The 26,440-nt window shown below is 34.0% G+C and overlaps 1 protein-coding gene across 1 annotated transcript; it reads left to right on the forward strand.

The window, feature by feature from the left end:
• Positions 1-9,037: 9,037 nt before the first annotated feature.
• LOC143920933 (mitochondrial potassium channel ATP-binding subunit) lies at positions 9,038-14,858 on the forward strand. Its single transcript, XM_077443970.1, has 14 exons — positions 9,038-9,176; positions 9,405-9,735; positions 9,808-9,963; positions 10,042-10,187; positions 10,298-10,373; positions 11,473-11,613; positions 11,690-11,874; positions 11,949-12,126; positions 12,203-12,322; positions 13,046-13,149; positions 13,222-13,396; positions 13,466-13,644; positions 14,033-14,180; positions 14,262-14,858. The coding sequence occupies exons 1-14, from the start codon at positions 9,130-9,132 to the stop codon at positions 14,343-14,345; spliced, it is 2,070 nt and encodes a 689-aa protein (XP_077300096.1). The 5' UTR covers positions 9,038-9,129; the 3' UTR covers positions 14,346-14,858.
• The last annotated feature ends 11,582 nt before the right edge of the window (positions 14,859-26,440 follow it).

Raw genomic sequence — 26,440 nt, forward strand, 5'->3', positions numbered from 1 at the left:
TATGTAAATTTGAAATGCGCCTATTCTGCGTATAGAAATATGAGAAGACTAAAGCTCAGACTAAATGCATTTTCGTAGATACGGTCTCTCCAAATTTTGCTCAGTTTCGACATTGAAACTTTCGCCATGCCAATCCGCCTTTGTTTCAATTTGGGATTTCAATTTTATTTCAAACACACTAGACGGAATATTTTCGCATTGAAACTGCCATACCTATTTAACGGCAATTTCAAAAATCCAAAAAATGAATCGAACTCATACCATCGAATCCGTCAAACCAATCACCTAGTTCACCCCTATGTACATGCATACTAAATCGGTGTGATTAGAGGTGGATATATAGAGAGCAAGAGAGATGATAGGGAGTGCATCGGTGTCAACAAATATTGACTGTGCACGCCGCAGCGCGACACAAAGCGGCTGCCGTTATTGCATTTCCATTCTCGTTTTGGTCGAGACGATGCGATGGCGAAATCCCGACAAAGCTTCCCAAATGCCAGTTGCACAATGGGACGCCGATACTTAATTGTGCAATTTGCCCGAGCGAAACCCCTGACAATTCTATCTGCATATAGTTATGTCAAATATGTATGCCGACGGAAGCGAACCGCGACGCTCGCCGCTCCTTTAAATTGACTACGGTTTTATTTTACTCTTTGAAAATACAATAGGACCAATTCTCTCCTACTGAACTTAATTAACGCCGCCTCAGTGTTGAAAGATTTGCTATAAATGTATACATATGTATATGGATACGGGACACGCTATACTGTGCGAAGGATATTTTATTATTATTAAATGGGAACAATTTAAATATCCGTTTTATAAAATAAATTTTAATTTAAAAAAGCAATTAAAAAAAATTTTGTACATTAAAAAAAGTTTCTGTACATTACAAAAAATTTGTGTGCATTTCTAAATGACGGATATAGATTTTATTAGAAACTTCTTTTTTTTCCTTTCTTCCTTCCTTCTTTTTTACTCGTCGCCTTCCTTCTTTTTTACCTTGGCTTCGACTCTACGACCTAACATCATCATTCATATTCATACGTAATACGTAAACAAAAGTAAACACTTTTGAAAGTTGTCAATAGCGGAACGGAATAACGTTGCCACTTTTTGTGCCACTAAAATAAATTTTTCCGAATGATCGTTTCATATTCTTTAATGGTCACTTTATAATGCCAAAATATTTTATTCCATGCACAATATGAGATTGTTTTATTCACCAAAAAAAAGAGGAAATTTTTAATGCACAAACCATTTTTTAAGATAAACTATTTTTCCCAATGGACAGTTAAATCGTACCCTTATTAAATTGAGCAATTTATTTTATCATAATATTGACATGTAAAAAGTAAGAACTTATATGTATGTATATTTAAATCTGACAGACCAAAAGATGCATTCTTATTTGTGTTTTTTATAAGGTTTTTATTGGTTTCACTTGTTGCAAGCTTTATATGTTTCAAAATGCATCAGTGTCGGTACATACAATATAATATCATAATATCTCATATACTTTCAAAAATTAACTTAAATTTTAAAAGGATGTTTCATACATATGTATATACAGGGTCGACGAGAGGGGGTAGCCGGGGTAAAGTTACAGAGCCCTGACTATTCGAGGGGCCCCGTGTCGGAAATCATACCTGCTATATCATTCTTTCTTATTCAATTATTTAAAAAAAATAGCAACCAACATATGTAGGTGTTTTTCTAATAGTTCTGATAAATTTTTCACATATTAAAAATATATCTAAAAAATCCTATTTTTTTGTTCATCATAGGGGCCGGAATTATTTTTCCCAGGGCCCGGAATCCTTCTCGGCGGCCTTGTATACATATGTATGTATATAAGTAAAAATAATTTAGACATGTACAAAAATACATAAATTTGTAGATGATGTCGTTATAAACTTGAAATGCCATTGTGCATAAAATAATCATCAAGTTGACATTGTCAAAATATGATATGTATTTATTATGTGATTTAAATCAATTATTATGTAAAGCTACTTCCACGTGTATGTTCCAGTAACTCTGTATTCCTCAATGATATTATACTTTCGGAGAAGTATACTTTCGCCAACTCTGTCGGTGAAAGCATATCACAAAAACATTGAAAACATGCTAGATGAAACTTGGATGCTAGATCGTAACAGCACCAATCGGTAGAAAGGACTGCTCAATTTATGAAAAATAGGGCATTCCATTCAGGAATGAAACGGTCCCCACATGAAGCCGTATTTGTAAAAACTGCAAAAATTGACCTAACATCATCAAATTTGCCGTTCTGATGTGATTAAATATTATACACTAAAAAACATATCGACAAACTTTTGTTGGAGATAGAAAAGAAGACACGACGTTAATAGAAGTATCAGAAGTAAATTTAAAGTAGATATTTGGAATGTGGATTCTCTAAAAGTGAAAGTATACTTTACTGCTCGTATGAAATCACTGCAATTTTTGGGAATTTAAAATTATATTACACATGTTTCATAAAACTTTAGATATACATACATAAATATAATACATATTTTCTTTGATTGAAAATCAGAGGTGTCCTTTTGGGGAGGGGGGGGAGGGCTGGAGTGGGCAGCTGCCCCCTCTAGATTTAAACGGGGCTATCCTCGTTATTTAATGTATTATTATGACTTTGAATTAAAATACTAAACCAATAAAAATAGAACATTGAAATTCTTTAGAACACGTCGGTATAAAAACGTCGATTTTTCCCAGAAAAAAAAATGTTAAGAAATGACCTGTTGAAAATTTTAATTTAATACAAAAATAGGATTTATTAATTGATGCCTATATAAATATGTGTATGTACATATGTACATATGTATATAAATATCGTAAATTATTTTCACAAATAGTAATAAAAATAAATTCACAAGTTAAACAGTTAATGGTAATAATAACAAATTCATAAATTAATAAAGTTGATACCAACTTTTTTGTATAACGCAAATATAATAATATTAAATAATTTCTGTTTGGAAAATATGTACAAAGTTTATCCGTTTAAAAATTAAAATTAAATAATTATAATTTCCTTGATAACTATCATTATATAAAACTTTTCATTATATAAAAAAAACGAGTTTCTTATATCATTAGAAGGAACTCTCCTTTAAATCGGATGTTTGACGAAATTTTTATATTGACCACAAAATGAATTTATACCTAATAAAGATATTTTAACTTTAATGTACAAATATATACTATACGTATCAATTAGTACGGCACTTGTTACTTTATGTACAAACACATTATAATGTGGATTGAATAAGTGAGGATCGCAGCGAGATTGCGTCGGTTGCGATTATCGTGCGCGTTCGCGACGGTTAAAAAGTCAACCGCCGTGTTCGGTCAAAGAAAATGGCGGAAACGGAAACATTTACCTTCTTCAAACATTTCGAATTCGCTAACACAAAGCCAGGTCGAGTTCATTGTAACTTCGTCAAAGCGGTTTTCCACGGTCAAAAAACTTTGTGCGAACGTCAAAGCTTTGTGGCGACAACGCGCGCGGTTATTAGACCTCACCATTAACGGACACTTCATTCCCATAGAGAGGGCGATTTTTCTTTCATTTTCTTCCACCGCACCGGGGATAAAATTATTCTGAAATTCACCCAACCTACAAATCTATATGTCCACCAGAAATTATACCCATTTCAAATTGCTAAAACGTTGCAAGGATCACTCCGAAACGACCATGCAAATCTATACCAATCCCAACGCATTAACAGAAATCGCTAAATTATACAATATTTTTCGTATATGCTAATTAAAAGTATTTTTTTGATTCAAATTATTATAAAGTAGATAAATGTGATTGTAAAAAAGTAATTAAAAGTATTAGTAAATTATAGAAATTATTTTATTCGAATTTTGAAGTACATACATATTCTAAACTAATAAAAAATGTGTCCAATAAAACAATCGGATGTAACCTACCCATGAATTTATCTATATATTTGAGGGTCATAAGATGCATAAAAACGAAATTCAATAATGACGCACACATATTGGCCATGACAGCATTTTCGATACAAGTTTGAGCGCTTATGTAGGGAAATTCACACAAGACAAAAGTTCTACTTCTGGTTGTCGGACTTTATTCAAATATTTTCTATTAATTATAAATATTATAAGTATAAAATATAAAGAAGATAGTAATTTTAAAGATCAAATTAAAATAATGAAATATTGTTTTTAATAAAAATACTCCTTCCGATTTACAAATTTTAGCCAAAATCTCATAAACTCTAAGTTAGCGCATAAATAATAAAAATATAAATTTTCAGCTCGATACGTTCGGTCCCAAATCCCACGTCCGGTTTATCAAATTTGTTTTTTTTCCATGAAGAGCTTCCATTTAAATGGTTGTAAAAAATAGTGGCAGAAAATTCGAACAACACAAACAATTTTTCTACATCGTGAAAACGTGATCAATGATTGATTCTGACTCTGAATCAGTTAAAATCTCGAATTCAAATTTTCGGATGATCACAAAACTTCATCTATTATTACCACGTACATGCTTGCAAAATAGAAATGTTAAAATTTGTTAAGATAGTAAAAAAATGCTTGTCATTGATACATGTATGATACATACGTAGGTACTAAACATTTTAAAATTGCATCATAATATCGGTTACAGACAAAATTGCCGGCTTCTATTAAAACAACTTTTCATACAATCTTATTATAATAAAGTAATATTATAATAAATAAATTAATATTTCAATGAAAATGTGTAATATAATATCGAACACGAAAATATGTAATATCTAAGAATAGCTAATAGTCAGATATTTACATATATCGTCAGAAATTCACAGAAGCGCCCTTAAATGACCGAACGTTCTAAACATGAATAAACCTTAATGTTAATATTTAGACCAAACCATTAACGTTCATATTAATTTCACTATCAATACCTCAGTGCAATTCAAATAACCAGAGGATATAAAAATGATAAATGGCACCCTGTTTGTGCGACTCACGGCAGATAATCCTCAAAACCGGGGATCAATTTAACTGTTATTGATATTACGCATAAATATCGGCTTTCGAAAGTCAAAGTGTCATATGGTCACTTCGACCCCGAATCAAATATATGTATGTATGTATGTACCTAAATACATATACTGCGATGATCGCGCATCGTAAATCATCCCGCATTAGAGATTCGCACAATAGGTAGGCACGTATCGCGGAATCGAATCGAATAATTGAATTCGAATTTATCACAATCGGTACATATATACATACATAACCAGTAAAAACAATGGCGATGAAACAATTAAATTAAGTTGCCAAGAAGTGGAGTGTGCGAGGGTTTGTTATATAATCGAGCTTGTGGTACACTTGTACATCTGGCATTTGTGCACTCGCCAACGTTGCTCGTATGTATGTACATACATACATACATATGTATGTATGTACGTGCGGGGAAATGTTGTATTGTTCATATTAGTTTCGTCGAGAGCTTCATTAAAGCGCAAATCTGTGTTTGAATTCACAAAAGATGTGCAAATATCAAAATTAAGCTTTTTACAAACAATGTCGGACACATGTGCATACACACTAGGAAAAAATCTTTATAAAAATTCGGGTAATATTTTAATACAATATTAATCAAAATCGAACTCAACTATTCTCAATTTGTGGTTTCAACATGCTGTTTGAGAATATGTCGTATAAGTTTCACGCGAAAATTATGTTGCAAGTTTTACAGTTCTGATGCGATGATTAATTTAAGGTAAGTCAGCATAGCTGAAGTGCACCAATCATATAATAACATAGTAATTTTTGCAAGCGATGATTTATTTTAATCAATGCCTTCAGTTGAAATGATTTGCATTTTTTTTAAACGAAGACGAACATTGGAATCCCTCCACTATATTATAGACAAAGTATTGGATGATTTGTTGAACCCATCCATATCTATAGAAATGTACTTCTAATATCATCATCATAATTTGCACCAATTCACCGTCCACTGCTGGATGATCTGGTCTCTCCAACACACTTCAATTCAATTTCTTCACTCTCTCCTCTATCATCTGTTATATTGTCGTCCTTCTCACCCATGTATTCCGTTTTCTGTTTCTTATCGTTGTGTCGAGCATACAGCGTTAAATACTTTGAGTGCATTGAAATTTGTCCAGCATTTTGGCGTTGAATGTCCAAGTTTTACATCCATACATCATCACTGGAAAACCTTTATCTCCAGGCAAAAAATTCCTAAATATCGATGTTTGAACCAAAACTTGTATGAATATGAAATTTCAATTTAGGACTTTGGCTAGGATTTATAAGGGATATTTACATATAATAGTATTTGTGAATATTTATAGTTTACTCTTGAATTGTCTACAATTGTATTGTGTGGTATAATTAATAATACAGAAATATAATGGAAGCACTGTAGTCTACGAAACAACCGAATACAAAATATTCATCCGTTTAAAATTCTCAATTATGCAAAGTTAATAAAACTGCAAGAACTAATTCAACATCAGATGTGGGTTGGGAAACCAATTCCTTACAAATTCGATAATGTTTCGAAGAGGGGTGGGTTGGTCATCCCCCCATAGGGTTATTGACTTAATAGCTTGATTTATACACTTGTTGTGCCAAATACAAATCTATTATTGCCGTTTTATTAAATCTTTTATTCATATGCGTCGACGAGGGCGTAATGGCCACCCCCTATAGTTTTGAACGCCCCTACTGTTATTATGCACGGAAGGGATGCGCGCATTTGTGAACGATCAACTTGAACCAGATGTTGCGGACGCAGATCCGCCGAAGGAACAGTTCGGTGCGTACGAATCATAATTTATCATCGTTGATGTCTGGTCGATTTTCGTTTATGGGATGTCATTTACATACTCAAATAGTGGAGTATTTATTACAATATTGTCATTTGTCAGCGTTCAATTTATATTCATTTATTGTGAAGTTAAAAAAAGTAAGCTCAAAGCTTAGAATATGGGTCTTACATATCTAGCTGTTAAACGCTTTCACTCTTTTTCATTAAGAAATATAAATTATGCTATAAAATTGTCGATTGTGAGTAAATCGTTTGAAGCGGCCATTTTTTTAAAACTTTCTGTTTACAAAAGTTCAATTTATTGCTTTTTTTTTTTAATAATTAGTGGTACATATAATGGTAAAAATCCATTAAATATTTTGACAACATGAATGATGCACTACACCAGCAGTCACATAAAACGGAACGCTTGTGAATTTTACGACTTCGAGGCCATTAAAGGATTATCCCTTTATGTGTAGGGTTTTTAACGACCAAATATTCTAAATATGATTGTTTTCTAAGATTTGAGTTCAGTTTAGTGTGGGTTTTCAAGGAGAAAGCATCAAAGTCGAATTTTAACACGTCAACATGAAAAAACGAGCTCAGTTATCATTGCAGAAGAGTGTAAAAATCGCGACTTTGGCGAGTTCAGGATATTCCTTTCGGTCAATTTCCAAGAAAATGGGATGTTCTATATCGACTGTTTCGAGAATACTGAAAAAAAAAGAGAATCTGGAAGTTTTGATCGTAAGAAGGGGACCGGACTGAATAGATGCACATCGGAGAGGCAAGACCGTGTAATAACCAGATTATCTTTACAGCAGCGATTCAAAACTGCTGTAGAAATAAGAACAGATGTATCTTCACAATTTTCCATGGAAATCAGCGACTCAACAGTAAGAAGGCGACTCAGAGAAGCTGGACTCTACGGTCGGAAAGCTGCAAAAAAACCACTACTAACCAAGAGAACGAAAAACAATCGATTGGAATGGGCGAAAGCACATGAAAATTGGAGTCCATCAGATTGGCAACGAGTGATACTTTCCGACGAATCAAAGCTTAACCTCTATAGTCCTGATGCTTTTCCGTATGTCCGAAGGAAAGTTGGCGAAAGGTATAATGAAAATTGTACCCTTAAAACTGTTAAGCATCCTCCAAGTCAAATGGTCTGGGGATGCTTTTTGTACCATAGCTTTGGAGAAATGGAGTTTCTACAAGGTGCCATCGATGGAAAAAAATATAAAAAAAATTTAGAAGAAAGCTTTGTCCCATCGATGGAAAACCACCTTTCATATTCCGATGATATAATTTTTCAAGATGAATCTGCCCCTTGTCATCGAGCTAAATTGGTGAGTATTCATTTTATTTGATAGTATTGAATATAAATTATAAAATTTCAATCAAAAAACTGAAAATTTTTTGAAATATGAAAAAAACTGCATATTTTGAAACAAGCTAAAATTTCGAAAAAATACTTTTGATAAAACTGTTATGAATATGATTGTATACATTTTTGCATTTAAATCAAAATGTAATTCCTGTAATTGTATCTATAGTCGATCCGATGCAGCGTGAGGCTTACGAGAACCGAGATGCTGTCGCATTCGTGCAATGTGTTGTAATATTGTAAAGACTTGAAATTATTTTTTTATTTTTTTATTTAACTACATATATAATATTATTACAAAATAATTCAATGCAAGATCTTTAATAATATTACTGTAAGCTTTGGTGTTCATAACATGACGTTGACAATTACTTTTATAATTTTATTAAAATGATGTATTTTTTCTTAATGTCTTAATGTCTAAACTCTTTAACTTTTTTTTTTTTTGATTATGAATGTCCCGATCTGTGATTTTGGAAATCTAGCAACCCTGGTGTCAACCATCAACCATACAAGTCATATGTATTTTTTGGTGGACTGCAGTGATAAAGATAATGATGCTGTCTAACGAAAATAATATTTGAATTTTAAGCTTCTCTATATCACTCCTTTTGGTATTTAGAGCAAAATTGAATAAATTAATTTCCCTTATATCATACTATTTTAACTGCTCAATACTGACAAATAAATCTATTTCAATAAATTTGTATACTTTAAAAATACGTAACAAATAATATTCCTTGGCACTAAATTAGTAAAATGTATTTTTTAAGTTTTCTACTTTACAAAGAGTTTTGGTGAATGTTGGCGGTGTTACGGCCAAACTCCATCGTTTGACATTTCGCACTTTGAGACATGTTCACATAACCTTACATTAAAGTTATGTCAGAACATATAAATTAATATGTGGAAGTTATTTATTAGGAATTACAATTTTAAAACAACCTTTCAGTAAGTTTTTAATCTGTCATGATAGTAAACAAATAAAATTATTGTGTATTTTCAGCAAATCTATAAACATTAACCTTTAAGTATTTGTTGTGTAAGAGGATATTTGTTGTGCCCTTTAAAAAATATATTTTTATTTTGCTCAACATGTTTACTAACCAAACAAGAACACTATTTGCATGTACGTAGTGTTTAAAATATTTAATTCGACATTTGTTATTATTTTTTCAGAAGTATTCATAGTCGACAATGTATATGGAAAAAATCCCTGAATACAGATAGTATTAATAAAATTCCATTAAAAAACATCCCAGTCAAAAGCACTCCTAAAAATGGCACTTTGGAAAATATATTCTGTCCATCGTGGAAAGTCGGAATTGGCTTCGGTTCCGGTATTCTTATAAATGCACTAGGACAAAGATGGGTAGTACATTGCAAACAAAAACCGAATGTGATACATTCAGTGAAGAGAGACTATCAAGACGAGAGGCAGAAGTTTGATTGGGATAAATTTTGGTCGTACTTATGGCCACATAGATTGTATTTTTTAGCTGCAATCGCTGTACGTATACATTTGACAACATTGAATTTACACTCATTTTCAATATAATAAACTTACTTTTTCAATAAATAGGCGGCTTTGGCTGTGGCTGCGGTGAATATTTACATTCCTCAGTTGATCGGATGTGTAGTGAATATATTGGCAGCACTTAGAACCGGATCCAGAAGTGACTTTTTAGAAGAAATTAAAATACCTGCAATTAAATTAGTATCACTTTATATAGCACAGGTAGAATTTCTGCAATGATTTTAAATATTGAATTATTAAAAATTATATTTCTATGTACATACATTTGGATTTTTTTAGTCGTTTTTCACATTTTTGTATATACATCTTCTCGCCGAGATTGGTGAAGGTGTCGCCTGCCAAATGAAACGAGATTTATATGCATCAATACTAAAACAAGATATTGCTTTCTTTGATCAAGAAAGAACAGGGGAATTGATAAATAGGTCTGTTGTAATCAATTTTTTACACTATGAATATTACATACATACTTATAAATAATACATACATATATAATATGAATTGAGTTCAATATGACTTTGTTTATATCTTTCAGAATAACTGTTGATGTTCAAGATTTTAAAAGCAGTTTTAAATTAACTATTTCAAATGGTCTTCGGGCATTTACTCAGGTTGAAAATTAATTTACATAAATATGAATACGTTTTGATGAAACATATATATGTATGTAGTATCAAATAATATTAACCCACTATGGACCGTCAATACATACGCTTTGTTATTAATAAAATTTCATTCAAAGGCCATCAACACAGTGCGTTTGTTGACGCTTAAATATACAATACTTCATACAAAAAAAGTAATATTTAAATATTTAATTTCTAAATTTCCATTCATAGATACGATACCAGCATATAATTATCCAAAATATCGATAAATAAATTAATAAAAAATATATTTCTATGCTTTAAAGCTTGATATTTTTTCCTAGAAATTTATCGATATTATTCCAAAATAATATGTAATAATATTCCGAAAATATTTAAAATCCCCATATATCAGAATTTACTGGTTTTTTCTCATGTAGCATTTCATATGTACTTCTCAAATTGAATCTTTCATTCAAATGAATAACACAATGATATAATAGATATCGTTTATTACGTGAAAATATATTGAAACGTATAAATTTTGTACAAAATTGAACACATAAATCACCACAGATAGAAAAATTCTAATCTCATAAATCAAAGATAACTGTAGATAAGCTTTATTCCAATTTTCAATTTAATTGATAGAAAGACTTCGGAGTCATGTTTAATTTACAAGTTTTTATAGTTACTTTGCGAAAGTATGCGGACTCTCATTAGAGAGTTTTGCTGAAAATTCGGGTGGTCCATAATGATTTAATCTGAATTCATATATCTAAACATGAATACTATTTGATGAGACATATATACATTATATAAAATGATATTAACCAAATAATTAAGTGGTTCAAAAAAATCATGTATATTTTGTGTCATTGCGTGTACTGGAGTTTATACTTTTTGATGCGTTTATCAGATTGTAAGCAATATCGAATGGGAAAAAATATTTTTGATTATTAATTTTGGTTTTAGACAAGAATACCAAACACTTTATTAAATCTTCAGTTGTAATTTAATATGTTATTATAGATTAAATTAAATTTATTATGTTATATTTATTCTCTGGAGACAGCTTAATGTATTGAAATTGTTAGCTGATATATTATTTGTTTTGGATCAGGTAATTGGATCAGCAGGTAGTTTGCTTGTAATTTCACCGCAATTAACCGGCTTAACAATGTTATGTATTCCCTCCGTTGTTATTGGTGGTTCATTCATAGGAGGATTGCTTAGAAAGTTATCACGAGAGGCTCAAGAACAAGTAAATATTGTGTTGTATTATCAAAACATTTACGGTCAAAACATTTCTACTTTTATTCATGTACGTTATTATTTAGATTGAAAAAACTACATTAGTAGCTGAAGAAGCTTTAAGTAATATTAGAACAGTAAGAGCATTCGCCGCCGAAGATTACGAAGAAAGATTATTTTCCAAAGAAAGTGTAAAAGCAGCAGATCTTGCTCAAGAATTGGGCAAAGGTATTGGTCTATTTCAGGCCGGAACTAATTTGTTTTTAAATAGGTTAGTTTATATACATACATACATATGAATATTTGTTAATTTTGACTTTTACTACATGCTGTTGTTGTTAATAGTGTCGTATTGGGTACATTATATCTCGGCGGCCATCTTATGTCAACGGGTCAACTGAGCGGAGGAGATGTAATGGCTTTCCTAATAAACTCACAAACCATTCAACGCTCTTCAGCTCAACTTTCATTACTATTTGGTTCCGTTATAAAAGGCTTGAGCGCTGGCGGTAGAGTATTTGAAGTGAATATTTAATAATATTCATACTATATTCAAATATTGTATTTTGTACTCTAAAAATTGTATTATTTTATTACAGTACATCAACAGAGAAACTAATATGCCTGTAAAAGGTGGTAAAAAAATTCCATATCATGAGTTCATTGGTGATATTGAATTTACAGACGTTACATTTGCATATCCGACAAGACCAGAAGCTGTTAGTAAATATTGATGAAATTAAATATATATGTAAATGTGGGTTCTACTTTAGTATGCGGTCTACCTTCACATATCTACATTAGTATGCGATCTACCTTCACGTTTTAACTTTAACACATTCAGCCCGGCGTATGATTTCATACATTTGCCCATGTGGCGTCACGGGTATCGGCACCCAATTACGCGTGACGGCATTAAATTTTATATAATGAGTTGTCCCTAAATCTTTAGAATTTTATAGGAAGTTTAGTGTGGGGTGCTCAATGAAGTGGAACCGTAAAATTACAGTCTGCTTTAGCACTATCCGCGTGGCCACTGGTGGTACACGCCGGGTTGAACGTGTTAATATGCGGTCTCACTGTCTCAGTTCCCGCGTGTGACACTGAGACTGAACAATACCGATCCTAGCAACCTAATCTTAAATGAATAGGGCCAACCTTAACTTAACCTAACCTATCCTGACCCTTAAATAAATAGGTGTTGGCTGCTAAGATATGTTCTTAGCAGTCAACATATGTATCTGCTGACGATATTTTGATAGAAATGCTTCGACAACATTATGGGGCGGCAGGAAAAAACAAAAATTGTAATAAACATTTCATTGCTACGATACAAATAAAAAAAAATAGTCGACTGCGATTCAAAGGTAGATCGCATGCTAAGGTAGACCGCATACTAAAGTAGCACCGTAATGTGTTTGAGAAATGCAATTTAATTTCAGACTGTATTGAAAAACTTCAATTTGAAAATACCAGCTGGAAAGACCGTGGCTATTGTGGGAACTTCAGGCAATGGAAAATCTACTATAGCTGCCCTTTTAGAAAGGTTTTAATAATGTTATTTTTATATTTTGTTTATTATTTTGTACTATGTATGTATGTATGTATATGTTTAAAGATTTTATGACGTAAATGATGGAAAAGTAACAATAGACGGACACGATGTCAGAAATTTAGATCCTAATTGGTTGAGAGGTAGAGCTCTCGGTTATATTAATCAAGAGCCTGTTTTATTCGCAACGTCTATCAAAGAAAATATAAGATACGGCAAACCAGATGCTAGTGATTTTGAGGTGAACGATCAAATATGAGCTTTGTTGAAATATTTAAGTATATAATTAAAAATGTTTTGTACGTATTAGGTGGAGAGAGCAGCTAAGATTGCAAATGCAGATAATTTCGTCAAGGACTTTCCTCAAGGATACAATACTCTCGTCGGTGAAAGAGGTCTCGCATTGAGCGGAGGACAGAAACAGCGTATAGCGATTGCTCGGGCACTCATTAAAAACCCTCCAATTTTGCTCCTCGATGAAGCGACAAGGTTGTGAAACTGTCTGTATTTTATTTTGATAATTTTCAGCAACGAATGGTTTGCTGTAAACTTGGATGAACACGGAATTGAACCGTTAGCTCACTTTTGAATTTCGCAATACGTTCATAGATGTCTCAAATGCTCCAGATATTACAATGTATATATTTCATTGATTGATAGTAATTGCATATATGATGATTAATATTATACACATTTAATTTAATTTTATTAGTTTAGTATAAAAATTATTATATTTACTTAATACTTGAATTATTATGCTATGTAGAATTAGTAGGAAGTTATATTTAAAATAGTTTTTTACTATTTAGATAGAAAAACAAAGAATAAAAAAATAAATGAATTTTTTTAAAATTAAATTATAAATTTTGAATTATAGTGCATTAGATACAGAATCTGAGCAAGTAGTCCAACATGCTTTGGAAGTTGCCGGAGTTGGCCGTACAGTGCTTGTCATTGCTCATCGCTTGTCTACGGTCCAAAATGCTGATGTAATAGTAGTATTACAAGGAGGGAAAGTTGTAGAGGTAGACTAATATAATATAATGCTATAATGTATTGTTTTAAATTTAAATTATTTTACTATTATACTGATAATACTTTTTTAGATGGGAAACCACGATAGTCTGCGAAAATTGAGAGGCCACTATTGGAATTTGATAAAGCAGCAAGAACAAAAACAAGAGACGTAATAGATAGTGTGACATTCCGGGTGGATTGTAACTGGTGTTCATGTGTTCTTAGTCTTAAAATGTTACGATTGTTTCCATGACAGATTGGTTCCCCATTTATATGATGTAATTTTTGTTCATGAGAACATTTGCACGAATAATAATATTATTTGAAAATTATGTACACGTGTGTCAAAAAGTATATTGTATTGTATTATATTATTGTATTTTTAAAATTGTTGAATTATATTTATTGGTTGGGTGAATGTTTTTGTAATGAATTTTTTGCTATTATATCAAAAGTTATATTTCCTAAATAACTTAAACTAAATACACTTTTATTCTTCTTTTTCTTATTTATATACATACATATGTACAGGTTATTAGCTATTAATCCAGATTTGGATGTATGTTAGTCTACTTTTTCGAACTACATACATGCATATATTTAGCCTTCTAATGTGAACTTATCAAGCATTCTTTTTGTTTTGGTCATCTGTTAAGAATTTTTCTTATTATACATTGAAGACAATCATTTGTGATTCATTAATTATCAATTGTGTCTACCCTCAGTAATTTGGAACTACATATGTACATACATATATTATATTATAAATATTTTCAATTTATCTACCTATTTTCATTTTGGCCACATTCTTAGATGTTGAAATTGAGAAACTCATCTACAGTATGAAATTTTTGATCCTATTGGATTTTATAAGATTAATACTTGTTTTATCAGATTTTATCAGGGATATTTGTATTATACATTTTAATGATGTATTTCCTAGTGGAATTTTTTATAGGTGTATTCCAGCCATAAGTTACTGTACATATCATTTGCATAACGAAGTTTTTTTTTAAATATTTTTCATGGGTAAGATAAATAAATAATACGTAATATATATATTTTTATAATGATAGAAAGTGATGTTTAACAAGTTATTTAAATATTTTACTCATTGAGATAATTAATATATATATGTACATATATAGTAAGTATAAAGAATAGGAAAAAAGTAAATAAACAGACGTATGAAATTAAGCAGTGCATTTGGAGGAATTAATGCCGTATTCAAATCCAAAATGCCACCGTGCTCGAAGAAAAAGATCTTCGATTAATGTGTTTTGCCAGTCATGACGTATGGATGCGAAACTTGGGTATTTAACGCCAGAAATCTGAATAAGGTCCAGTGCTTTCAAAGAAGTATCGAACGCTGCATGCTTGACGTGATGAGGAGAAATAGAAAACGGATTTCGTGGGTGAAAGGTATGACAAATGTGGATGTTATAATGGTGAGAGTAAATATATTGAAATGGCAATGGAGTCACGTAATTAAAACATTGGAAGTGCCCGAATTCTACCAAGAGAGGGGGCAAAAGAAGGCTACAGGGGAAATGGGTGAATGAAATCAGAAAAATGTATCGGATGAGATGGATGAGGGTTGCCCAAAACGGAGACGAATAGAAGCGTATTGGAGAGGCCTTTATCCAGTAGTGGATGGAAAATGGCTGTAAATGACGATGACGATAATATATAGCGGCGGTTTATCATACGTGAAAATAAGCGCGCGCTTGGGGCCCCCAAATCTTGGGGGGCCCTAAATGGGCCTTTTCTACCAAAATTTACAACTTATAATTATCATTGTCTACAATACGTTCGTAAGCCAAGATAAATGAAATATCTATTTTACATAGTAGTGTAGCATTCGCCGCCGGTTAATTGCAATCGGATTAGGCCGAGTGGCATCCCCGCTATTTCCCAGAATCCAGACGAGCGTGAGACGGCGCATCCCTGACACTGTGCGACCGTTATAATTGGTTTCAAGGATTATCTCCAGGCTAAGTGCAAGTAGGCTAAACAACGGAGACCACTAAATTGGCTTAGTAACGGCACACGGTCCCTTCTCAGAACTGACAGCACGATAGCGTGGGACTGAGTGCCTTGGACCGTGGACCGTTGAATGCATATCCGGGTACGTGCCTAAACAATAGGGAAGTAACCCGACGTCGAAGATGCAGTGAGCGACCTGCCCTTTATAAGCCGGTACTTAGGTGATATCAAGACATTCTGGACGGAGCACGGGCAGTGCGTGTATCTCCTTAATCACCAATAAATGCTGTGAAACGACTTTGGTCTTTTACTTGGATCCTCCACCCATCCCTACGCAACAGTGTTTTAAAATAGTACCTATTTTATTTAAAAAACTGCTAGTATTTCGTAATAGTAAATGAATAAAAAAAATATGGTTTTGTAAAATCCTAATGAAAAACCATATACTTAAAAACATGGTAAGAAACGACGAAAACATTTGTTTTTACCGAAGGGGTCTACCTCACGGGCCCGAATGTGAAACGCCCGAAAATGCAAATATCGGAGGGCAAAGATCGAAAATCGAAAGATCTTAAGTCGAAAGATAAAAAAAGGGTGCATGGTAAACGGTACATACTCACTTAATTTGCGCGAGCAGGATACAACAGGAACAAGAGGAACAGGCTTTTCCTCCCGTATTCTGCGCACGCACATTAATACAGGAGGAAAAGCCTGTTCTTCTTGTTCCTGTTGTATCCTGCTCGCGCAAATTAAGTGAGTATGTACGTGAGTATGTATTTTTTGGTTCTTTCGACTTGAGATCTTTCGATTTTCAATCTTTGCCTTCCGATATTTGCGTTTTCGGGCGTTTCACATTCGAGCTCGTTACGGAGACCGTTACCGAAGTGGGGGCCTCAAATTTCAAATGCGCTTGGGGCCTTTACTTGATCCACCACTGATGATATAGAAAGTATGTATGTATGTACCTACATATTTACATATATACATATGTATATGTACAATGTTTATGTATTTAATAATCTTGAGCAATGTACATACATGTATTTTTTATCACTAATTTATATTATTTAGATCTTCAATCTATTTTCAATCACAGGAAGGATAATATTTACAAAGTGTATATTTTGTTCTCAGTGTACTTGTTGGATTTTGAGCCGGGCACGCAACCTGACGCTAACTATGCATATTAAGGTGAATAATGCTAAAACGTGCTTTTGACAATGAAAAACGACAGAGACCTACATAATCGCGTTTTCAAGGTTGGACGACGTTTTCATTTGCATCTGGCGAGTGTAAAAAGAAAAAAAAGCACTTCCAAAGCAAGGGTTGTCGACGACACATATTGCCCAAGATTGAATTTATCGCTATCTTCAGCCATTTTCCGAAGAAGGTGAAGTCGAGTTATGTAATAAAAAGAGGTATTTTTCACGCAAATATTTTCATTTAACCCCTCCCCCCTCTTCTTACCCTCTTTGTCCCCGCTCGGGAGATAAATCTTTTGATGAACACAGAAGTATGGGGGCGAATCAAGGGGGGTGGGGGTTTGTTTTCAATGTGAAAACTCAATATTGAGGCCTTGTCGAATTTTGCTCGGCGTCACGTGGCGTTTCTCACTGTGAAGTTTCTGTTTACAGAAAAGATCACATTAGCCCCGGAGCCTTAAGCCCGGCCCAACCACACCACTCTCGAAAGTTCACCTATTAAATTGGACAAATAACGCAGTCGATTTTAGAGAAAAAGCCACCTTAACGGATTTTTAAATTGAATTCGTTCTACGTGCAGTGTATACTGTGCTCGCCTTGCTTTTGAATGATTAAATTGAATTTTGAATGCTTTGCATACGACTACGAATGCAACGGTTGGAGTACGGATAAAATACATAAATACGTTTTCGAATCTATGTATGTACGTATTCTCTACGTGTTGCTGAATACTTATTTATGGTGTCAGTTCAGTGGAGTACGCACATACGTTTCATTCTTTAGTGTAAATTATTAGTTGGATTGTAGGACAAAACTTCTGCATCGCAAATAAGTCATGTGTATAAATAATAAATAGATTTATAGAAGTAAAGGTCGAATCATGACCTAAAACAGTATGTATGCTATTTATTTTAACCAACGAAATACAAACGTGATGTGAATGAAAGGTTGATATTTAGTTCTAATTGAAATATATTGCAAACTCTATCCTATGTACATACATACATACATATACAAATACTATGTAGCTATTTATATGTACACTGCTTTAATCTAATGAAGCATATCACGATTCGCATTAGTAAAAGATTTCTGAAAAGCCTCCATAATATACGAAATAAAATATATACAATTTATTTATTTATTAAATAATTAATTAACAATCTTTACAATATACTTAAATGTAATATTTACAATGTATTTATTTAATAACTAATCAATTAATTAATTAATTTATTTTATAAGTCGCCAATCCAGTCCCAATTTATTCGTATGTATTTGTGTATAGAGAATTGGATTCAACAAGAAGTAAGAATACAAAGAGATATATTATTGTAACGTGGGAACATGAGAGAGAGTATCCGCTGTTTCAGTGCATTCGTGGTTGAACAATATAGCCTCGAATTAGGCGAACGGGAATCAGTAAGTGCCCGAACAAAGGATACGCTGGAGTTCTCACAGACCGGGGCGAGTGCGTGCGTACACAACAGACTCACCAAGGTAGACCTTTACGTGTCTAGACAATATACATACACATACATGGATCGAGGAAGCTGTGCTGGGCAACTTGCCCTTTATAAGGAGGTATACACAGTAGACCAGATTATTCTCGAGAGAGCGGTGGTTCCGTGTGGAACTCTGGGACCGCTGAACAAATGCTGTGAAGCGGTTTTGGCCTTTTATTTGGATCCTGAACCCACCCCATACGCAACATTATTTTAATAAATACATATGAGCTTGTATAATTGAGAGTGGCAAAAGTCCAATTTTCTCCATTTCGACAAATATCTCGAAAAACATTAAATATAATGCTTTGCGTTTAATAATATTTAAAAATACTGGTGGCCTGGAATATATTTATTCTGCGTTTCCGAGATTTCGGACATATCGAATTAAAAGAAGTAAGGAGTGGATCCTCCAGGGGATCCATTGGTGTCTGAGACTGCTGCATTGGTTTATATTCTGGTTGGCAGTGCAATGCGTAGCTGTGTGATGGCATCATGCTCTCAGGAATTAAATGGTTCAGTACCTGTATGATGAGATCATGCTTTCGAATGTAATCGAACGACTGCACTTTATGGGTAAGTAGGTGAGACCACTGACTTCGATTCGAGATCGTACAAGTTGTACTGCTTTCCTACACTATAAATTCCAAAACTCTGTCTGTTAACAAAACAACTGGATATTATCTTATGCATACATATGTATATGTATGTATAGGTTACCTGACAACTCGTTCACAGATTTTCCGTAAACCGAGGATGTGCTCCAGGCATTACGTATACGGCCATCTCTTTCTCACCCCGTATGTTCACCAAGATCTTGTTTACTATGCCATTACGTATGCAGCCATCTCTTTCACAGACCGTCTGTTATCGGTGAACAGACGGTCTGTGAAAGAGATGGCTGCATACGTAATGGCAGAGTAAACGAGATCATGGTGAACAGACGGGGTGAGAAAGAGATAGCCGTATACGTAATGCCTGAAACGCATCCTCGGTTTACGGAAAATCTGTGAACGAGTTGTCGTGTCACCGTATGTATAATACCGTGTGTGTATTTGAAATACTTATGTAGTTGTTGTTGAATTTATTTGAACATTTAAACAATGGAACCCATGACATAAGCTATCAACTGCTTGTCATATACATATGTAAATATTTTGTTTTATTTTATTTTATTTCAATCGAACATGTACATATGTACACTCGCCTTTACAGATCGCTCCAAAGCAACGAATGTACTAATACAGATACGATACAATGACACAATTGATACAAGCATTTTTATACAATGCGAATTCATACAAACATCATCCAGTAACATCTTTTTTTTTTTTTTTTTTTTATTATAGAAATTGGCGAACCTCAAGACGCTGAATAACTTGAGATTTTCAAGAGATATTGGAAAGGAAATGCCAATTTACTGGAAGCGTTTCAATGAAAATCAGAAAAATTGACAAACTCTTAAAGGAAACGATCGACAAGAAGTCATAAACTAGCAGCGGGACTATAGTGGGACTCGAACCCGTGACCACAATATGCTAACCACTAGTCCCGAAAGCATAATATACTAACCACTTGTCCACGCCCGTGGACTAGTGGTTAGAGTCACAAACCAAGGTCTGGCCAACAACGGGACTCTAGTGGGACTCGAGCCCGTGACCACTCTGCTCGAAACGTAATATACTAATCAAAAGACCACGCTGCTGGTTATTTGTGTAAATAAATACTATCCTGTACTGTTAAAAAATAGTAATTATTGCTAAAAATATGTTTTAGGTACCTACATATGTACATATATTATTGTATTTTATTTACATGTGTTATTTAAAATTTGAAGTGATTGCTTTTAATTTTGAAGTTAAGGCAATTAAAGTTTGTAGAAGCCGAACCTCAAAATTGGGGCGTACCGCTAGGAGTGTGGCCCAGACGTGTTACACACGTTGAAAATGTGTTTAGGGAATCAAACTTGGCCTAGTTTGAAATTCGTTCGACGTAAGTTTTCACACAGTTCAAATAATCCCTCATGAGTATATCAACATTACAGGGAACGCGGTACACCGACCTTAACTTTGACAAGCTTTTAATTATGCGCTGTTCTCGGTTGTATTTAACAATTTTATTTATATAAGGTCTTGTCATCGTAGTGGTTTTCCTAAAAAATCTCATCAACTCGTTGTATTCAAATATAATCGTTTATACTCGTTATTCAAATATAAACAGAAAGAACATTATTTGAAAACAATTGAACAGAAAACTCGGTTATTGCCTTCTGGCGTTTCACGAAAAGTTCCAAGTTCCACCCGTTTATTTATTTATGCTCTTTCTTCTTCGGCATGCTATGGAGAATCTTTTTGACATTTTAAGCTGGAAATGTCAAAGGAATAGGAAGGATGGAGACCACACCAGAGTTCACCGAATACTGAGCATTCGCCTTCAAAACCACATTTCAAAAGGCATCCTCTCCTTCCTCTTGACGTCACTGCCCCGCATAATGCGCTCAAGAACACTAATCGTACGCCATGCACGTGTTCGTAGCTTCCAGCTGGGAAAGGCGTTTCTTCAGGTCATTATTAATTCGTACGATCTTATTATTTCAACAAGTTTCCCCTACATTTCTTCAAATATAGGAATCACCGTTATCGATCACTGTCAAATCCATGTCAATACAAGGATTTTGGCATGGGTGCCATAGTTTGGATTATGCAAGCTAATTTAAAAAAAAATAATAATTCAATAATCATCCATATTTCTCTGTGGATGATTAGTGAATGTAAAAATCGTATTGTTACATCAGGTAATGGATGCGTCTCGGTCTCGAAAAGTTATTTTGGCTTGCCCATGATAGGGAGGAATTCGCACGGGCCATAAACGATGTCTGCTCATGGTAGTCGAATACGGATTCGGCATTAGAAGAAGAATAATATATATTTCACGATTCTTAATCTGTTTAGCACGGGTCTACATCACGGCATCGAAAGGTCGATAGATCAAAAAGCAAAGATCGAAAATCGAAAGATCAAAAATAATGTATGCATGGTAAACGGTACTATGTACATACATACATATATACATATGTATATAATATATATCGGTGGCATGCGGTGAAATGATCTCTCTTTTTACATACCTCCTTTACGTTTCACATGGCTTTCTTGTCAGTGGTCATTTTTATCTCTTATCCGATCGTTTTTGTCGTACAGCCTTGCTTAATAGGCGCGGGCAGGATACGGGAGGAAAAGCCTGTTCCTCTTGTTCCTTGTGTATCCTGCTCGCGCAAATTAAGTGAGGCTGTACGATGGGGGGGGGGGGGGGGGGAGAATTTTACCGCACGCCACTGATATATATATATATATATATAGACTACCCGCTTTTCATATGTATTCATGGTAAACGAACATTTTCGATTTTTCGACCTTTCGATGCGGTGACGGTCACCGGTTTAGCACACTCGCCGCTTTGGAGCAATCTGTTAGGCGAGTGTGCAAGATAAATTGAAAAAAAATATATATACAGAAATTGAAATGAGGCGTGTAGCCGCTCGAGGACCGTCATACAACGAATATGTCGAATTAACATTTTTCAATTTGAACAATTTGGTGTCACCCCAAAACTGGTGTCACACAGTGCAGACCGCACTGACACCACTGTCTCTTTCGCGTAGTATGAGCCCTGCATATAATGGTGTGTACGAACCAAACCAATGAACGGTCTCTGTTCTCTGGTCTCTATTTCGACAAAAGAAAAAAAAAACCCTTTTGCAAAACACCGACAAGCGGTTTTTTTTGTCGATTCGACTCGATGTCGATTTTTTGTCAACACGAAGTCGACGGCAGGATACATAGCACGAGTATTAAGAAATAATAACAAGATTATTTTTCGCTCGTAAGCAGAGAAATTTTATTTTATTTATTTTATTTTATTGTCACAAATCAATACACACTCGCCATTACAGATTTGCTCCAATGCGACGGGTGTACGTTAATGAAATACATAAACAATCAGAAATCAGAAATACAGTAATACATACATATACAATCAGAATATATAGAATGGACTCGGGTGTTACATATATTATTTATTTACTTTTTGTGTTTTTTATACCTATCTCTGTACATCCTGTCTGTTGATTTTTCAATTAATAAAATAATAAAATAAATAAATAAAATAACAATTAATCAGAAATAATAATCATAGTCACATCTATGGATTTCAGATTACTGTATATAATTAATACAAATTATACACAGGCAGATTTTTGTGACAACAGGATTAGATTTAATACCAATTTTCAGGAACCGTTTCAGCAATGATCAGATAAAATTGGCAAACTCTGATAGAGAAACGATCGATTTGGAGTCACAAAACCCCCAAATCTAACCAGCAGTGGCGAGGACACGAACCTATGACCTCAGTGATGCTAAATATATACGCTATCACTAAGCCAAACTGCTGGCTTAGTGATAGCGTATATATTTAGTTTAAATTATAATATCTCTCTGGTTGTAAATGCGTATCGTCGTAATTCAAAACATTGTTGTAATTCAAAACATTAACGATGATCTAATTTTAGCTCAATCTCGCTCTTTAGCTTAATTTTGATATTTTAATATAAATTTTTTAATTTAATTTTTATTTCGATGTTTTGTATCCTGCTGGTTAAAAAAAGTTGGCCCAGAAGACGTCGTTGGTTTGGTACGTAGGCACCAAGGTCCGGGCCGCACCGCTCAACTCGCGAACAACTTGGTTGAGGGTGACCAGACCAATGCATGCAGGTAGATGGGACATGCCACACCCTTCAACTTGTTTGTCGCACACATTTCCATACATTTTTTCGGCCGACAAAGTTGCACGGTGCGGCGCGGCCCTTAAGGCAGGAAGTCTATTGTGTGCGCTAAGCTTTACTCGATGCAATGTCGCCGCTTCATAGTTTTGAGACCGGAGATTGGAAACGCGCAAGCAGATAACGGGTCGGTAGACTAAATATTCACGGCATGTCGTTGCACCGAGCGTGTACGATAATCGAATTATCAACGGGAATCGGAACGATCCGTTTGTTTGTGTGTACCAGCTTCGGCTGCTGCACCGGTAGGTGTCGCGTCGAGCGCGTCCGCGCGTTAACGCGATTACCGTGCCGCTTAACGAGCGCGTATCCGATTTTAGGGCCGCAGATCCGGAGCAAGAGCATCGCGCCGGATTAACCGCGCTATCTTCGGCGATCCGGATCCGGATTAGGGGCCGTGTCTCGGCGCTTATTGCGTTAAGCTTGGAATTAGCGGCCGTTCCTCTGCCCCCTTCCCTTGGCTCGGTGCAAACTTTTACGTCGCTTAAATTGATTAAGCCCGACCTGGGCGCTCGTCCTGGACTTATTCGATTAGGTGACACCCCCCCCCTCACCCTCTTCCCCACCTCTCCTTTCCATCCTCAAGCTCCTTTGCCCCTTTGGCTCAGACGTTGAATAATTCCGGAAACTCGGTGTCGCCTGAGCTGTTATAGTGAGGCGTGTTTTTGTCTTGGGAGTAAATTAACGACTTTGAAATGTACACGTACATATAATATTTATTCATTTATTTTGAATGTGGGCAGATTAAAAAGTATTAGAAGTATCTTAGATGAATTGGGATGGATGAATATTAGAATTAGTTTAAATCTTAGTATGGATTGTAAATAGGTTTTTGAGCTCTTTTTCCTATTATGCTGTAGATTAACACTAGAATAATATAATACTATGATTACTAACCAAATTAAATTAGATTGTAAAATAGAAAATGATCAGTAGATCAGTAGCTATTAGAATAGATATAAGATGTATTGTGAACATAATTTCGTAATAATAAAAAGCATTTAAAAATCAAAATCAAATCTTAGTACATTGTCTTTTTATGTTTATATGTAAGTTAGATCATAAGTTATTACATAAGTATTTTAAGGATTATACAATAAAAAATAGAGATATATAGATAAATAGTTATTATACTAGAAATAATTAAGTTGTAGGTAGAATAAGGAAAAATAACACAGCTGGTGGTGTTTTTCATAGGGGTGTGCTCATGTACAATGCTCTATAGGTTGGTTCTCGTCCAGGATATTCTTTAGCCTTTCTGTAATAAACTTCATGAAGAGCTTGTAGACCGCTGAAAGTAAACTAATGGGTCGGTAGTTCTTGATATCACTTTTGTCGCCTTTTTTGTGTATTAAAATGATAGTTGCGTTATTCCATCCTTCTGGTATAGCTTGGTTCTGGATGCATTTGCTGAAAAGCCTAGCTAAGATATTAATTAGGGGGGGGCTGCCACATTTTAGTAAGTCAATGGGAATATTATCTTCCCCTGGAGTTTTACCTTTTTTTGCAGTTTTTAGCGCGGCTTTTACTTCGCTAGGCAATACTGCAGGACCCTTTGGCCGTGTGTCGATTCCGGAGCGGGAAATTGACCGTTGTTGTTCTCGTAAAGTTTTGCATAGAACGTATAAACTCTGTCTATGATCTCTTCTCTATTCCTAATTATTACTCCGCTCTCTGATCTGATTGCGATCATTTGGTTTTTGCCTAAGAAAAGATCTTGTTTGCACTTTTTCAGGCTACGGTTATTCCTAATGGTATTTTCTATTAGCTTGCTGTTAAAATCCCTGACATCCCTGACTATTCTCTCCTTAATTTCCTAATATATATATATATATATATATATATATATATATATATATATATATATATATATATATATATATATATATATATATATATATATATATATATAAAATTTTGGAGTTAAGTAATTAATAATGTATTTTTAAATTAGCTAGATAGCTAAAATTATATACATAAATAAAGAAAAAAATAAACATACTTGGGGAAGGTGGCAAAGCCGATAGACCCAAGGGGTTTCAAAACAATTTTTTAAACCGTTCAACGAGTCTCCTTTAATTCATGATAAGGCTATTCTTATGTTTAGTATATGTTTTTTTTATTCTTATACCTCCTGGCACCCAGATTCGACCCATATTTAGATACATATAATGAATTTATAAGATTGGATTTTAAATTGACATATGTTAACATTTAACTATGTAAAACATCAATTAAGAAATTTTTCAATAAAAATGTGTAAATGTCATTAATAAATTAATTTTCGAAGTAAACTTAAGTTTCTTGGTAGCCAATTTCGTCTTTGTTAACATATTGTAGCATATCACTGATGCCAACACAAAAACAACATATAATATTAGTTGTCAAAGACGTATGTAGCTTCAACCTCAGATAAATTTAAATAGGCGACCTAGCGGAAACAAGACGGGCGCAAAGTTTCACCACGACAACAATCCCAAGCCGCACAAGTCAAGACGACAAGCAACTTACAAAACATTAGACACATAGTTCAAAGTAAAAGTAACCCTTTCCGTGCCATTAAATCCGATGCGTCCACTTAAACGCTCCTAACGTACTCGCAGCGAAAGATTTACGATACGTGTCGCGCACTTTGCGAGACTTAACCCCTTAATCTCTTGTCGAATTCGGCGATTAAAACGCCGACTCTTCTCTCAGACAATGTTTATTTAATTATTATCAAAAGCTTCGCGTAT

The sequence above is a fragment of the Arctopsyche grandis genome, chromosome 13 (genome assembly GCF_051622035.1).
Source record: "Arctopsyche grandis isolate Sample6627 chromosome 13, ASM5162203v2, whole genome shotgun sequence".
Lineage (NCBI taxonomy): Eukaryota > Metazoa > Arthropoda > Insecta > Trichoptera > Hydropsychidae > Arctopsyche > Arctopsyche grandis.